Source organism: Geotrypetes seraphini, chromosome 7 (genome assembly GCF_902459505.1).
Source record: "Geotrypetes seraphini chromosome 7, aGeoSer1.1, whole genome shotgun sequence".
Classification (NCBI taxonomy): Eukaryota; Metazoa; Chordata; class Amphibia; order Gymnophiona; family Dermophiidae; genus Geotrypetes; species Geotrypetes seraphini.
In genome coordinates, this window is record NC_047090.1 from 67,298,812 (window position 1) to 67,316,455 (window position 17,644).

At 46.5% G+C, this 17,644-nt stretch overlaps 1 protein-coding gene across 7 annotated transcripts in view; it reads right to left on the minus strand.

Moving 5' to 3' along the window:
* The window catches only part of ARNTL2 (aryl hydrocarbon receptor nuclear translocator like 2), a 126,843-nt gene that overhangs the window by 73,171 nt on the left and 36,028 nt on the right, over nt 1-17,644 (minus strand). For all 7 annotated transcript variants that reach the window (XR_004540118.1, XR_004540119.1, XM_033951978.1 and 4 more), the window contains one exon: nt 7,492-7,571. Coding sequence is in view for 5 of the 7 variants with exons in the window: in XM_033951978.1 (XP_033807869.1) it covers nt 7,492-7,571 (80 nt within the window). In the remaining 2 variants the exon portion in view is untranslated. The remainder of the gene's footprint in view (nt 1-7,491; nt 7,572-17,644) is intronic.

Here is a 17,644-nt window from a genome sequence, read left to right on the forward strand (position 1 = left end):
CATAACCGTCCCGCACCACCTCCAGGACCCACTGATCGGACGTGATCTCGGCCCATTTGGGAAAAAAGTCGCGCAGCCGGGCCCCCACCGGAACCAAGGGGGGCGCCGGCAAGGCGTCATTGTGCAGGACGGGAAGCGGGGGAACCGGCGGAGGGGTTCCCTGCCCCCCGACGGGCCCCCCGAAAGGGCTGCATGCGCTGGAAGAACCGACCCCGGGAAAACCCCGGAGACTGGAAAGAAGCAGCCCCACGCCCAGGGCGATACTTGCGAAATTCCCGCAAACGCCCCCGGGCCGCACCCCCCCGAGACGCCGGGCGGGCACGGTCCTCCGGCAAACGGGGAACTTTCGAGTCCGACAGAGTCTGAATTAACTTATCCAAGTCCTCTCCAAATAAAAACGACCCCCGAAAGGGAAATTTAGTAAGCTTAGCTTTGGACGCAGCATCCGCCGCCCAAGCGCGCAGCCACAACACACGCCTTGCGGCCACGCCAAAAGCCATGGACTTAGCCGAGATCCGCACCAAGTCATACAGAGCATCCGAGAGGAATGAGGCAGCCATCTCAATCTTTGCTACCTCCTGATCCACCAGAGACCAGTCGTCAGACTCTCGATCCAAGACCCGCTCCGCCCACCGAAACACGGCGCGAGCGACCAGTCCCCCACAAATAGCCGCCTGGACCCCAAAGGCAGAGACTTGAAAATTTTGCTTAAGGATGGTCTCCAATTTGCGCTCCTCAGAGTCCCGCAAGGCAGAACCGCCCTCAACAGGCACGGTATGCCGCTTGGAAATAGCCGAGACCACCGCATCCACGACTGGCGAAGCTAACGTAGCCCGATCCCCTTCAGGAATGGGATACAGGCGAGCCATGCTGCGCGCCAGCCGAAACGGCGTCTCCGGCGTTTTCCACTGCTCAAGAATAATATCCCGAATATCCTGATGCATAGGAAAAGAGCGGGAAACGGAACGGATCCCTCGTAACAGAGGGTTCCCCACACGCGGAGTCTCCGGCGGCGCGTCCTCAAAACGCAAAGCCGAAGAAACCTGTTGAATAAGGTCAGGCAGCTCATCTCTCTGAAAAAGGCGCACCACGGACGCCTCGTCACTGGAGAACGGGAAACCCGACAACCCGCCGCCAGCTTCCGTCCCCTCCAGAGGGTCCTGGAATTCCTCAGAAGGGTCCAGGTCCTCCTCCATACCGACACGTTCCTCCGACCACAAATCCTCGTCCCACGACACCCGCGGACGCTTGGACAAGAGAGGCGGCGGAGGGGACGTCACGTCAGACGAGAGAGGCAAAGCCGCAGGGAGCGCGGAGGAAACCCCACCCCCCGAGACCCCCTGGGCGCAACCGGGACCCCCAGCCGCCTGAAAATAGGCTTTGCATAATGAAAAGAAAAAATCAGGGGAAAAACCCCCCGAGGGTCCCAAGGGACTCCCTGCCACAGCAGGGGACCCAGCAGAAACCTGCCCCTGCTTAGACAAAACAGGGGGAAGGTCACCTGAGGTGGAAGACAAAATGGAGGGGCCAGACAGAGAAGATGGCGTCTTTCCCGCCAAAACAGCTCCCTCCACAGCCTGAAGCGGCTGAGAGACCTGAATAGTCTCAGCCGCTAAAACAGGCAAGCCGGCATCAGCTGTCAAAATATCAGCTGAGAGGGAATCCTCTAAAACCCGACCGTCGGCGGCTCGGGGAATCCCTCCGTGGGCGGACGGAGAAGACCGGGCTTCTCCACCGTTCCCTGCCGACTCGCGAGGCACCATCGGCGGGGAGCTCTGGGCGCCTGCAGCCGCTGCCGACGGAGCTCCTCCACCGCACCGGCCTGAACACCGCTTGCACAGGCCGGCCGCGAGTGCCTCGCGTCTGGAGCACAATGAGCACTTTTTCCCTTTAGAAGTGCTCATTGCTCCATACGCGACCTAGCTGTAAAAAAGTGCCGGTTAGTTGAAAAAATACAGTAAAATACAGTTTTCTTAAAGGGATACAACCCTCCAGACCAGCACTACCTCAGGATTTTTTTTTTTTTTTTTTTTTTACAGAACAGACTCCACAGGCTCTCGAAGCAATATGCCTTGCTTGATTTAGGGGGCAAGGCTTACTGCTGAGGCTCCTCTAAAAAAATATGGGGAGGTGGAGGAAGTGGGGGGAGGGACCCCGCTCGTGACCCGCCGGGTTTGACACCCCCGAGGTCGGACGAACCCCCAAACAGAGTCCGTCCAAGCTCCGTCCGGCTAAAAACAGGGACAATAAACCTCTAAACAAATTCCAACAGCCCTACCAAGGGAGATGGGTACAGATCACTCAACACCTGCTGGAGACTGAAAGAAGACTGAGGGAAATAGAGAGGAGGGGCTAGGATATACTGTCCCAAAGTTTTGTTTTCAGTCTCCACCTGCTGGTCATGATTAGATATATACCCAATCGTAAAGTTAACCTCTACTGGTCTGGAGAGTGCTAAAGAATGGTGATTTGGGGATTTTAGAGGTGGGGAGGGTTAGGGCATGCAGGGAAATCACCCAAAACCTCCTTTTTAAGACCCCCCCAAAATCACCAAAACAGGCTGTCACTTTGTTACTCACTGTTCCATGTGCTGTATGATAGAAGCTGCAGGCAATGCTGGAACCAACATATAGGGAGATCTAAAGCCTCAGGAAACTGGAAAGCAGGATTTCAAGTCTTCTGATTGCCCCACCGACCCGACCACCACTGCCGTTGACTTCCGTCACCCTTGAATATATTACTCAAAGGCCTGACGGAGGTACACAGTCCGGCTCTGATCCTGATCACACCTCCACAGAACCACTCAGTCTGCGTTACACCCACTAGCGGTTGAACCTGGGGTGACCTAGCTCCCAAACCTGGAGCCCCGACCTGCAGGCTGTCCAGGGGCTTACTTTAGAGCAGGGAACCCCTCAGAAGCAGATGTTCTCCAACTGTCTATGATCTCCTGCTGCAAGGACGTCCCTGCAGGAAACCTCCACAGCATGAGGGCAAAACCACAAAAGAAAATACTGAAAACTACCAAAGAAACACAGGCTAGCTTGTAAGAAAACAAGACTGGTGTCCAAGGGGCATGCTCTAGTGTATGCTATTAGAGGGAGGAGTTAAGACTTGAATCATCTGAGGCTTCCTACAGTGCCTGGCGGCAAGGGATGTATAACCCACTGGTCCAGGACTAAAGGGGGATTGTACAAGAATGTCTCATCATATAAACTTCTTAATGCAGAGTCACAAAATTTCTGTGGCAGCACCAAGTGTTTTTTTGGGGCAGCCGGCGACATCTTTGGTAGTTCAATATAACCAATCATCTGACATAACCAGACGATTCCATTCATGAAGTAGAAGAGGTACTTCAGGGTGATTTGTCATTATAGACTCAATAGGATTGAATTACTTCTTTGCTCTCCACACTGGCTCTAAACCTGGATCATTCCTCTGGTTCTTCTGCAGGTCAGATTTACTTAAAGAAGCTAAGCCATCTTCACTTAGGCTAGTGACATTGGTATAAGCCACATGTAGGATGGTGGAAGACACTCCCAATGAGGTAACTGCTTCATCTTCCCTAGTAGGCCGGCATATGGCTCTAACCCCATCTTCTGGTACTTACACTCATGGGACAGAAGAATTACTGCAATATGTTCTCCTTGATATTGCATCAGCACCAATGTTTACTTTTCTTGGGCAGTATTTCAAACTGAAGTCATATGTAGCTAGTGCAGCAAGTTTTTTGATGTGAGGTGCTGGTAACCTCTTTGCAATTTTAGGAAGCTTTACATTATCACTATTATGTTTTAGTCATGTTCGATTTGTTGTATGTGATTCTGTTTCTGTATGTACTCTGTTGTAACCCCCCCTTGGGAAAGGTGGGGTATAAATAAATAAATAAATATAAACACCTATGACCAGTAGCATTGAGCTTAGCTATTGTCAGCACATATGTAAGTGGATTGTTGTCAGTGCATATTGTGAATTTGGCACCATATAGATAAGGGGTGTCCAAACTTTGGCCCTCACCAGGTCTGGTTTTCAGTATTTTCCCAATGAATATGCATGAGATCTATTTGCATACATAGGAAGTGGTGCATAAAAACAGATCTCATGTAAATTCACAGGAAATCCTGAAAACCTAAATGGATTGCAACCCTCAAAGACTGACATTGGACAACCCTGATATAAATAGCCATGGAATTTGCTACTACAGCCTATTTCAATGCCATGGTGAGACAGTACAATTGGTGAGCTGAATACTTTTCATGTTCAGGTAATTTTTGGCTAGCAAAAGCAACAGGCCTCATACCTTCTGGATACTCATGGTTCAATAATGCAGAAACCTTCTTGGCTAGCATCTGTATGCAGAATGTAGGGCAGTCAACTTGTCAGTGAAAGCCAACACTGGAGCATTTGTTAAACAGTGGATAATCTTCTTAAATATCTCTTCACACTCCTTTGTCTATCTAGATCCAAAAGGCTCTAATGGTTTGAAGTATGGTAGCCTCGACTTCTGGGTTTGCCGCCTCCTCTTTTCTCAGGTAGGTAACTTTTCGTGAGCTCAGTCAGAAGACATCCTATTGTTTGTTATGGAGATAGAGATTATGTTTTATTAAGATTTTTATATACCGCCTATCAAGGTTTTCTAAGCGGTTTTACAATCAGGTACTCAAGCAATTTCCCTATCTGTCCCGGCGGGCTCACAATCTATCTAATGTACCTGGGGCTATGGAGAACTGAGTGACTTGCCCAGGGTCACAAGGAGCAGCGCGGGATTTGAACCCACAACCCCAGGGTGCTGAGGCTGTAGCTTCAACCACCGCGCCACACAGTAATTACTATGCTGCTGATTCCAGTGTTTGATTATTGCAATTTACTGTACCTCGGTTTACCCAAATATGTGATACATGCATTACAAATTGCAAAAAATGTCACCACCCGAATTATTGTATGAGCCTCTAAATACAGCATATAACACCTATTTTGCATAGTTTGCATTGGTTACTCCATTGCATATCCGTAGTGTCTTTGATGTAAGACTTAGCTTTAATGACCTGGTCTTTCAAATAGAAATCAATAAAATCAGACAATGGCTCTAACAAAGAGCCTATGCCTGATACAATAGGACGGCCTGGCGGTGCAGTTATGTTCCTGTGAATTTTTGGAACAAAGTATATGACAGGAATAATTGGATGTTCCTGACACAAAAAGCAGAATTCCTTGTCTGTAATAACCCCGCTTTCTAATGCTTGTAATAATACTTGATAGATGATCTCAGAAACTTCCCCAGTTGGATCACTTTGCAACCGCTCATAGTAGTGTGTATCACACAGTTGTCTCATAGCCTCAGTGACATAAGCTTCAGTGTCCAACACCACTATGCCGCCGCCTTTGTTGGTGAAGCGTATCACAATGTTAGTGTCCTTAGATAGTTCATGGATAGATTGCATTTGGTTAGTGGACACATTACGTTTAATACAACTCGGCCTGACCTCCAAACTCGCTATGTCCCGTTCTACCAAATTTTGGAACACCTGTAAGTGGGGATCCAAATTTCCGGGCGGATTCCAGGTAGATAGTCTATGCAAACGTTGGTGAACTTGCACTTCACTAGCATAATTTTGAAAAAATAATGTTAAATTGCATTTCCTAACCAACTTATAGATGCTGACCCTGGTGTCAAGAGGGTTATAATTCATAAAAGGCACGAAAGAAAGTCCCTTGGATAATATAGAAAGCTCCATGGAAGACAGGGGGTCTACGTGAAAGATTAAATATATTGTTATTCACTGTCATGGTTTCAGGGGGCGTCTCCCTCTGGTGGTCTGAGCTCCCCCACCTCTGCTGGAGGCTGGCTCTTAAAAATTTACCATTGTAGATCATGTAACAATGGAACCTGAGGCGGTTGAACTGCTAGAATCACCTGAACTCTGGTCATCCCCCGCTGAGCCGCTTGATGTTTGCGCATATGTAACTTTCTTGGATTGGCGAAGGTGTCTATTCTGATCCATCCAGGGGTACACAAAACCCCTGATGTAATCGCCCTCATCTCTCTTTAACTTGCCAATCTTGGTTTTATTATATCAGTCTTGAACTCCTCCATTTGTTTTTTAAGGTTCTCAATCTTTACAATAACATTAACAGGAAGTGAAGTAATCATGGGCGAACAGTTTACCGGCAGCGTCGTGAGTGTTTGAAGCACTTTATTGTTTTACATTCTGAATGGCGCTTTTTATTTTCTTTTGTTAGGAAGGAGTTTTACTCATGTGTTACAGCCAGCATGAGGGGGTTCTCTGAAGAAGCCACTGGCGAAACACATCAGGACCCGCTGGAGTGCGACAACTTCTTTTCAACCTCACCTTTATTTCAAGCTAAGTTTTCTCAAACATTTTGCACGTAACTTTTTGGAGTTTGCCGTTTTATAAAGAAATGGACACTTTAAAACATATTTATTCAGACACAATTTAAATCTTTCTACCGATTGAAGATAGTGCAATGATAGACTATTGAAAACACTTACAGGGGTTTGTCCCCGGTTTTGTGATTTTCTTACCATCCGTTGGTTCTGGGCACCTTCTCGGTTTAAAGAATTATATTTCATTATAGTCCCTTTGTTTAGTTAGCTGATTTGTTCAAGCTTTTGGGGACATTTTTGTCTAAATTTGACCCAGTAGTGTGATTGGTGTTCTTAATGCTGACAGTGTGGAGGGAAGAGAGAGATCCATTGAGGAGAATAAGTAGAACGGGAAAGCTGGATGCACAGAGGCAAGGAGAGAAATAGTGGATATGAGGGGAGAGTGTGTGTGTGTGGGGTGGGGGGGGGGGGAGGGGAAAAGGAGACACATTGGCCTGGAGGCAAGAGAAAGGAGAGACCAGGATAGAACTGAGGTGAATAGAGAGGAAAAAAATGGATGACCAGGTAGCAGATGAAAGACAGAGGAAACTACAGATAAACAAGTGGTTTATGCTTAATTTCAGGAATTCTTTTGTTTGTGTTGTATTTTTTTTTTAAATATCTTACATATTAATTGTGATTAAAATTTTGAATCTTCTTATAGCCTTACTATATAGCATATACAGACACAAAACATTGTCATTATAATGGTCTCTGATACAAACTTACAGTCCACTGACTCTTTAGTCCATAAATGCCTAATTGTAACACACTTTCCCCTTGGATTATGAAGAATCAAAATGTAACCAATGTCTTAACATTTTTTTTCAGGTATAGCCTGATAGAGCAGCAATAAAACAAAAACTTTTCCATTCATGTTTCAAGTTTAAGTTTTGATATACCACTCATTAAAATACAGAGCGGTGTACAATTAAAATGGGGAGGGGGGGAATAAAAGATATAAAGAAAGGAGGACAACAATACATAGACAGACATAAATTACAATAGGGTAAGATAGCTGTAGGGAAGAGGGAGGAACTACAATATTTTGATAGGACAAAGCCAATTTTTAATATATAGGAGTTAATCCATTCTCTATCTTTACTGACCCTAAGGATTAAGTGTCTGAGCTCATCATCCTGTAAAAATGAAGGCTTATAACCATCTTCTTCATAAGAACCGCTGTTACCTGAAAGCAAATTTACAAGTTAGCATTATCAGGCAAGACTTTCACATTACAAAATACAAAAAAAAAAATCCTGTTAAATATACAAGAGTTTCACTTTACATACAAAAATAAAATAAAAAATAGACCCTAGAAAAATATATGTACGGATCCTGGACACTACCAAAAAGGGAAGGTTGAATTAGTACATGAAAGTAGAACTGATCATTAATATTTCAACTGCAACTAATATTTACATATTTTGCATATATATTCAAAATTAAAAATTAGGACTGCATTTATATATTAAGATAAATTATCTGGCAAGGGTGAGTATGTAGAAGCAAGCTCCTGCAGATGCTTCTATGCTGCATTTTCTTTACAAGGGGAGGATAGGGGTACTGTAAGAATGGCCAGCTGTTCAGATGCATAAAAGCAAATGTTTCCATTGTACAGAGCTAGGTAAATATGGAATCCCATGTTTTAGACCAGGGGTGGGCAACGAGGGTTGCAATCCAGTCGGGTTTTCAGGATTTCCCCAATGAATATGCATGAAATCTATTTGCATGCACTGCCTCCCATTGTATGCAAATAGATCTCATGCATATTCATTGGGGAAATCCTAAAAGCCCAACTGGATTGTGGCCCTTGTTGCCCACCCCTGTTTTAGACAGTACATGCTTCAATCACAATTGCAGAAGGGAGAAGTTATCAGTATTTAGTAGTAGCCACAGACAGACCATGTTAAAGTGTGGGTGACAAGCTGTTCTGGGGGAAGGGGAGGCACTTGCCACCCAAATCTCTGCTAGTTTAAAACAAAATGCAAAACACAAAGAGGAAAAAAAAACCTCACACATTGAAAATTCTCTAACCTAAAAGCCTGTCAGCAAAGCTTTAGCACAGTCTCTCTCAAACTTTTTTTTTAGCTCCTGCACATTAAATGGAGCAAATGTTTTTCGTGGCACATTATAATTGAAATTATAAAATTGCAAAAACCAACAAAAAATTATATATGAGAGGTAAAAAGTTCTTTAACCTATGTATGGGTAATTGTAACAACGGTGAAACTAAAGTGGATAGAATAGAATTGCTAATCAATATGATGGATGAGCTTGTTTTGAGTGCAACAAACACGCATTTCATCATCCACCATCTGTAGTCTTTTTCATTTTTTTGATTTAATTTTTGTCAGAGCTGAAAATCTATGTTCGCAAAAAAAAAAAAAAAAGAAGATCCAAACGGTGACAAAGCCTTGATTGCTTTGTTGCTCAAGTTAACTACAGTGGTGCCTCACATAACGAACGCCTCGCACAGCGAACGCTGCGCACAACGAACTTTATGTCTTGCTCCCTACAACGAACTTCGTTTCACACAACGAAGTCGCCCGAGCTGCATCCTTCCGCGCAGGCACTGCGCTTAACTGCCCCTCTCTCCGCCTGGCTCCCTCTTGCCCCCCCGACTCCCCGACACGATCGGGGCAAAAAGGAGCCCAAGCCCTCTTGCCCCGCCGATTCCCCAACTCCCCGACAATATCGGGCCAGGAGGGAGCCCAAGTCCTCCTGGCCACGGCGACCCCCTAACCCCACCCTGCACTACATTACGGGCAGGAGGGATCCCAGGCCCTCCTGCCCTCGACGCAAACCCCCCTCCCCCCAACGACCGCCCCCCCCCCAAGAACCTCCGACCGCCCCCCCAGCCGACCCGCGACCCCCCTGGCCGACCCCCACGACACCCCCAACCCCCTTCCCCGTACCTTTCTGTAGTTGGCCGGACAGACGGGAGCCAAACCCGCCTGTCCGGCAGGCAGCCAACGACGGAATGAGGCCGGATTGGCCCATCCGTCCCAAAGCTCCGCCTACTGGTGGGGCCTAAGGCGCCTGGGCCAATCAGAATAGGCCCGGGAGCCTTAGGTCCCTCCTGGGGGCAGGGCCTGAGGCACATGGGCCCAACCCGACCATGTGCCTCAGGCCCTGCCCCCAGGAGGGACCTAAGGCTCCCGGGCCTATTCTGATTGGCCCAGGCGCCTTAGGCCCCACCAGTAGGCGGAGCTTTGGGACGGATGGGCCAATCCGGCCTCATTCCGTCGTTGGCTGCCTGCCGGACAGGCGGGTTTGGCTCCCGTCTGTCCGGCCAACTACAGAAAGGTACGGGGAAGGGGGTTGGGGGTGTCGTGGGGGTCGGCCAGGGGGGTCGCGGGTCGGCTGGGGGGGCGGTCGGAGGTTCTTGGGGGGGGCTGTCGTTGGGGGGAGGGGGGGTTTGTGTCGAGGGCAGGAGGGCCTGGGATCCCTCCTGCCCGTAATGTAGTGCAGGATGGGGTTAGGGGGTCGCCGTGGCCAGGAGGACTTGGGCTCCCTCCTGGCCCGATATTGTCGGGGAGTTGGGGAATCTGCGTGGCAAGAGGGCTTGGGCTCCCTTTTGCCCCGATCGTGTCGGGGAGTCGGGGGGGCAAGAGGGCTTGAGCTCCCTCTTGCCCCGATCGTGTCGGGGAGTCGGGGGGGCAAGAGGGCTTGAGCTCCCTCTTGCCCCGATCGTGTCGGGGGTGCCAGGGACCACACGGAGTCACCCACCGTACCACCCGATTCGGGTAAGCGCAGGTATCGGTGGGTGGCTTATTTGCGGGGGGGGGGGGGTGCCTTATTTTACATTTTTTTCTAAAAAGGGGGGCTGTCTTATTTGATGCCCTGCCTTATCATTGGGGAAACATGGTAGAAAAAAAAAAAAATGAACAGTTAAGTCCCAGTTTTTGCCGCTGAGACTCTGCCCTCTCTCACTGTAAAATTAGACTCTACTTAGTCTGTCTTTAAATTTAAAAAATGTGTGTTGTTTTAAAAAACAATTATGTTTTTAGATGTATCTAAATAAAAATAGTAACCAAAAATTTATCTTTTTTTATGTCACCTTAGCATATTTTATGCTACAGAACGAATTATTTTGTTTTACATGTATTCTTATGGGAAAACGCGTTTCACACAACGAACGTTTCACATAACAAACTTGCTCCTGGAACGGATTAAGTTCGTTGTGTGAGGCACCACTGTACTGCATAAAAAAGTAAAACTAAAATTAACTTGCCGTTAGTTTTCAAGGAACAATCATATCAAAGAATGATGCTTATCTGGGCAGTTGCATCCTTACACTCACAGATGCTCATAACATTGACAGACTCTTGCATATGCGACATACATGTCATCTATTCTAGTGTATATTTATAAAGGGAATTTTTTTAAAAAAAGTAAAATTCTGGAATCTCTCGTGGCACACCCGGAATCGCTTCAGGGCACACCATTGTGCCATGGCACACAGTTTGAGAGACACTGCTTTAACAATACCTACCTGTGAAATCTAAGATAAAATGGCAAACATAAGATTAAAAAGGAAAATATATGAAAATGGCTATTTGAAATTGAGCAGGATATATAAAAGGGCTGTAAAAACTGAACACTAAACCTAATTTCACAATGCAGAAAAGTAAAATATGGACTGTGCACTTCCATACATAATAAAAATGTAAAAACACAAACTATATACAAACACAAATTACAAGATAATCATTAACAAATATTCATCAGCAAAAACTCTGTCTAAAGCTGCATTATCTAATTCAGTGGTTCCCAAACCCTGTCCTGGAGGACCCCCAGCCAGTCGGGTTTTCAAGATATCCCTAATGAATATGCATGAGAGAGATTTGCATACCTGTTGCTTCCATTAAATGCAAATCTCTTTCATGCATATTCATTAGGGATATCTTGAAAACCCGACTGGCTGGGGGCCCCCCAGGACAGTGTTTGGGAACCACTGATCTAATTCATCCATGATGCTGATAGGTGACTTTAATTTACCTTTGGAAAATATTCTAAATGAGAATGTTAAAGAACATAGGCAGTTTCTTGAAAACTTCTTGTTCCAATTTACTGCAGCAACCACCACGCACATAAAGGGTCACTCACTAGATATGGTTGGAGCAAATGAACCAAATCTACTGCCTTCAGCGAATGGTCACCACTTGTTTGGTCAGACAATTATTTATGTAGATTTACACTAAACAGTGGAACATTTCACAAAAACCCAAATGCAAAAGGAAAGACAATTAGATCTTGAGGGACATTAGATGCCCAGTTGTTCTGGGAAAGGATGGGATCTACTCTACAGACAATTCAAACCCTGACCTAAACAGTATAGTATGGAAGAAATCCATGGAAACCACATTAGACTCTATGGCCCCATTAATTGAAAGAAAATTGGCTAAAAGTGACAAAAAGCCATGGTACTCAATAGAATTGAGGAGCCTTAAAAGAGAATGTTGAAAACTAAAACGGGCTTGGAGAAAGTCAAAAGATCAATTACTTGGAGAGATAGAGGAAACTATTTATATAATACAACAACCAAATTAAAACAGCATAAATTGAATATAGTTAGTCCCTGGAGTATTCCATATGCTAGGTCATGAATATGCATGAGATCTATTTGCATGCACTGCTTTCAATGCATATTTATTGGGGAAATCCTGAAAACCCGACTGGAATATGGCTCTCGAGGACCAGAGTTCCCTACCCCTGTGCTAGGTGTTCAATCAATCCCAACCCGCAATACGGGATTTGCAGAAATCCACAACTTTTCTAAGCACATTCTCCACCCCCTTAACCTGAGAGTTAGTAAACATATCCAGTTAAGCCCCAAAGCCAAGCAACATACCTGAACAAATCCATAACAAGGAGGTACGGACAGGGTCAGATGAAAGGGTAGGCCTAGTAGACATGTGCCTTGATCCCGAAAACAGAGGAGTCTGCTGATGTGGTGCTATGACCAGGGCCAGTGTTAGGGGAGAACAAACAGGGCAGCTGCCCTGGTCCCTGCTGTCTGGGCATCTCTTTCCCTTGTCGGGCCATCTCCCTCCCTTCCCCTCACCTTCACGGCGCTTTTCCAAACCAGTGTTCTCTTTCAGAGGGGCCCTGATGTGGCAGCCACTCTCACCTGTTGCACATGTGTGGCTGCCCCGAAGCTTGTCCTATAATGCAATCCAGCAGAAACTGGAAGTTGTGTGTCAAAGCAGCTCCTGATTGGTGTAACAGGATGAGGCGGTGGAAGCATACCGCAAGTGATTTTCTGTACCCGCCGGTGCCCCAGCTGCCCTCTCCTGCCTTGAATTACTCACAACGATTCAGTTTTCACACTCCATTGTAGTCTTACTACTCAGAAATGTCTTTTGTCCTGATTACTTTTCTTGTTAAGTGCAGCCAAGTCCCAGTTCAAAAATAAAGTGCTCAGTGTTCAGTGCTTGTGAACCACATCCATTTAAAACTTTTCTCCTGAAGCCTTACTGCTTCCAAATTTGTTTTCCACTGCTACCAGTGATCTCCCACCTCCAACTCAAGCTGAGTTTCGATTTGCTCGTCATCAGGGAGGTTCTATTTAGTAGTGCTTCATGTTTTTCATAATGTTCATAGCAGAGAAAGCCAGCTGGGCAGGGAAAATTTTTTCTGTTAGTTTTACAGAAACAAGACTCTTCAACAGACTGAGGAGAAATTAAACTGATGGCAGGTCTGAGATAGCAGCCATTTATAAGTATACATAGCACTTTAATTAGCACTTTATGAATGTAATGATGTTATGTGTATTATGTAATGACTAGTGTTTAAGCCCGTTACATTAACGGGTGCTAGAATAGATGTGTAAACTTTTAGCACAATGGGGCGCTGAGGCCTTTCTTTCTTTCTTACTTTGTTTTTTATCTCTCTCCCTGCCCCCCTTTCTTTCTGTCTCTGTCCCCTTGTGTGTCTCTGTCTCTTCCCTGGCTCCCTGTCTTACTGTCTCTCTCCCTGACTGTCTGTCAGTCTTTCTTTGTTTCTGTATCTTCTCCCTTCGCGAGTGTGGGGCAGTTGTAGGCGCACATGCGCACTCCTTCCGGCCACAGACATATGGAACGCGCATGCACCGCTTAGGGTTTTATTATCTAGTCATTAAGCCCGTTACATTAACGGGTGCTAGAATATATGTCTGTCTCCCTCCCACTGACTCTCTCTCTCTCCCTGGCTCCCTTTCTCTGTCTGACTTTGTCCTCTCCCTGCCCTTGTGTCTTTCTTTCTTTCTGTCTCCCTCCCTCCCGCTGTCTGTCATTTTTCCCCATTTCCTGTGCAGCAGCATTTCCATCCCACATCCCTATGCAGCAGCAAAAGCATTTCCCTCCTATCCCCCCCCCCTTTCCTGTGCAGAAGCAGCAGTGGTATTTTCCTTCCCCTCCAAGTCCCTGTGTAGCAGTAGCAGCATTTTCCCCCACCCCCCTTTCCCTTCTCTTCCCTTACCCTTCCCTGCTCCATTTGGCCCCTCCCCCTTCTTTTACTGCCGTTGTCCTGCTCGATCTGGCCTGCTCCTGACCCTCCCACCGCCGATAAACCTCCTGGCTCCAGCCGCGTAGGCAGCAATTTAAACACGCTGCTTCGCGGCCTTCTACTACCGATTTCCTCTCCCACGTCTGTCTCCGATGATGTCATCAGAGATGCAGCAGAGAAAATCAGCAGTAGAAGGGCGCGAAGCAGCGTGTTTATAGTGCTGCCTACGCTGCTGGAGCCGGGAGGTTTGTGGAGGGTCAACGGCCGGAGCGGGGCTGCTCTCCATCACTCAGTTGCTACCTACGCCGCTGGAGCCGGGAGGTTTGTGGAGGGTCAACGGCCGGAGCGGGGCTGCTCGCCACCACTCAGTTGCTGCCGCTGGAGCCCGGAGGTTTGTGGAGGGTCAACAGCCGGATCAGGGCTGCTCTCCACCACTCAGTTGCTGCCACTGGAATGCAAACTGGGCCGCGAGTGTGGGGCAGTTGTAGTCGCGCATGCGCACTTCTTCAGGCCACGGACATACGGAACACGCAAGTAGAAGTGCGCATGCGCGGCTTAGGGTTTTATTATAGAGATGTTATGTGTATTATGTATATGGTGAAATTTTAAATAAATAGTGTTTAATAAATAATTGATTTAAATTTAATAAGAGGGCATTATATATTTATTTAGGGACATTTTGTTTTTCCATCATCTTGGTCCTAGTTTCTGCTTTTGTCTATCTTCCACTAATTCTCTTTCCAGCCCTTGGGAACCCCAGTTCCATCCCCGAGGGAATCCCGTGAGCCTGGAAGGGCACTCCCACAGAAGTCCCATAGACCGGGGGATCCCCACGGGAGTCCCGTAGACCTGGGGGAGATCCCTGCGGGAGTCCCGCGGGATTCCCGCAATCCCTGTTCCCATGCAGACCTCTAATTGAGAAACGCCATACAGTGTGCTCTGTGTAGTTTAATTTTATAGTTAACCTTTATATAGTGTTAATAAGATTACAGCATATTGTGCATATATAAGAAAAATGAATGGAAAAATGGCATTAGTATCATGGGGGCAGGGGCAGAGCTTGGGCACCTCAATCATTTTGAAAAGTTGGCTCCTATGCATGAAAAAGGAGTAAGACTTTGGTGCAATAGCATGTGATGACCTTAAGGTGTTCCCAAACAATAAGAGTCCAATTTCAATAAATCCTATACACTCAGAATCTCTATTCTTTTATAGTATAGGATATACTTCAATAAACATTATTTTATTTTAGAATTCTATGTGCAACCTTATGTTTTTAAACATATGAAGTGTTTCAGTACCATTCCAACTGAATGCGAGTCGATGCTAGTTGTTACTGGGGACCATCATGACACTTCCAAGTCCCCTTACCTCCACATAAACATTTGACAATAACATTTGACCAGCACCCCAGTCAAACTTCTTAGATGTATAATTTTTCAGTGACTCTGCAGGTGGACAATTCCGTGTGAAGCACCCTGTGTTACTTGTGTGATAAACATGCTGCTTTATTTATTTAATTCATTCAATTTTTATCCCGTCCTCCCGGGAGTTCAGAACGGGTTACAAGTCAACATTCACAAACCTGAGTTTGTCAGTCAGCCCTCCTGATGACGCTTTCAGCAAAACTCAGAATTTGTCCACCTGCAGAGCCGCTGAAAAATTATTCAAGATCTAAGAAGTTTGGATGGGAAATGTATTTAAACTTGTTTAAAAGCTTCCTATAATCTCAAAGCTACTAAGTTAAAATTGAAAGCTCATTATCTACTCCTTGGAACAACGATTGTGGCTGTGCTGTGTGTGGCTGTGCTGTGTGAGGCTGTGCTGCCTCAGGGCTCCCCACTGTCACCCCTACTCTTCAACATCAATCTTGCATCCTTAGGAGGAGAACAGCTCAGCAATCTCAACATCTCACATTATAGTTATGCAGATGACATCACCATCATCCTCCCAATCGCCAATCTGACACCCTCTGAATTACCCTTACTTGACACCATCCACATCACAATGGAAAAATGGACGTCCTACTTCAAGCTCAAACTAAACACAGAGAAAACTAAATTATTTTTAGTCACAGCTTCCAACTCCCCAATCCACTCCATTACCTTAAGAGGAAACACCTATCCTATTTTACCTACCATCAGAATCTTTGGAGTGCACCTAGACCGATAACTATCCATGTCTACTCACATCAACTAAGTCACTCAAAAAGGATTCTCCGCCCTAAGGAAACTCAGATCAATAATGATATACTTCAGTCAAGAACCTTTCATCCTCCTAGTCCAGGGGTCTGCAACCTTTAAGACATAAAGAGCCACTTGGACCTGTTTTCGAAAAGAAAAAAAAACTTGGAGCCGCAAAACCATTATAAAACAAATCTAACACTGCATATATTGTTTCTTATCTTAATGCTATATACAGGATCACTAAATTGAAAATAAAATCATTTTTCCTACCTTTGCTATTTGGTGATTTCATGAGTCTCTGGTTGCACTTTCTTCTTCTGACTGTGCATCCAATCTTTCTTCCTTTCTTTCAGCCTCCTGTATGTTTCCTCTCCTCCAGACCTCATTCTCTCCCCCAACTTTTTCTTTCTGTCTCTCTGTTCCCCCTTCTTTCTGCCTCCCTGTCTGCCCCCTTTCTTTCTTTCTCCGTGCCCTCCCCCAAGCCACTCGGTTTGCTGCCACCGCCATCGGGGAATAGCCCCCAAGCCACCGCTGTCCCAAGCTTTCCTTGCAGAAGCGTCGCGCTGACCAGCATTCCGCTCCCTGACGTCAATTCTGACGTAGGAGAGGAAGTTCCAGGCCAACAAGGCATTTCTCCTCATTCCATCCAGCCTGAGCCCCATCTCTCCTTGATCCAGCATTTCCCTTCTGTGTCTGTCAGAATTACCATTCCACCTATTTTCCAGCATCACCCTTCTTTGTGTCCATCTCACCTATATCCCTATCTCACCACTTTTTCAGAATCTTCATTTGTCTCTGTCCTTGTCTTTACCCCATGTTCACCATTTGCCCTTTCAATGTCTTTATCTCCCCCCCACACACTTTTTCAGCATTACTTATATGTCTCTATTTCACCTCCTCTTCATGTCCCCTCTGTATCTCTATCCTTATTCAGTAGGTCCTGCTTACCCTTTCTCTTCTTTGTGTCACCATCTCCATTTTCAGCTTTCCCCCCCTTTTCCTTTGTTACTGCACCCTGTAGCTAGAATCTTTCCACCCTCCCTCCACTCCGGCCCAGCCCAGTATGAAATATTTCCTTTTGTTTCCCTCCCCTCTCTCTTTCTCTCTCTCTTCTGCTCCCTCACCCACGAGTCCTGCATCTGGCCCTCTCCCTTCTACCTGCACCTGGCAACACCCCCCTGCTCCGTGTCTCTCTTCAGCAACTCGTCAGCAGCGGTGATCAAGACAAGCTGCCGACATCGAGGCCTTCCCTCTACGAGTCCTGCCTTTGTGGAAAAAGGAAGTTGAAACAAGCGGGACTCGCAGAGGGTAGGCCCCGACGTCAGAAGCTTGTGTCGATTGCTGCTGCTGAGTTGCCGAAGAGAGCCGCGGAGCAGGGGATGTGGCCGGAAGCAGGTAGAAGGGAGAGGGAGATAGGAAGGCTGTAGATCTCCGGAGCATGACACCGACCCCGGCCAGGATGATTTCTTTTTCAGGCATGCAACTTACAAGTCTGTCGCGGCGGGAAATAGCCATGCTGAGCAGTGAGCTCAGCACTACACAGATGAAAGCCTTGCTTGCTGATTGGTCCGGCGGCACGGCGGGG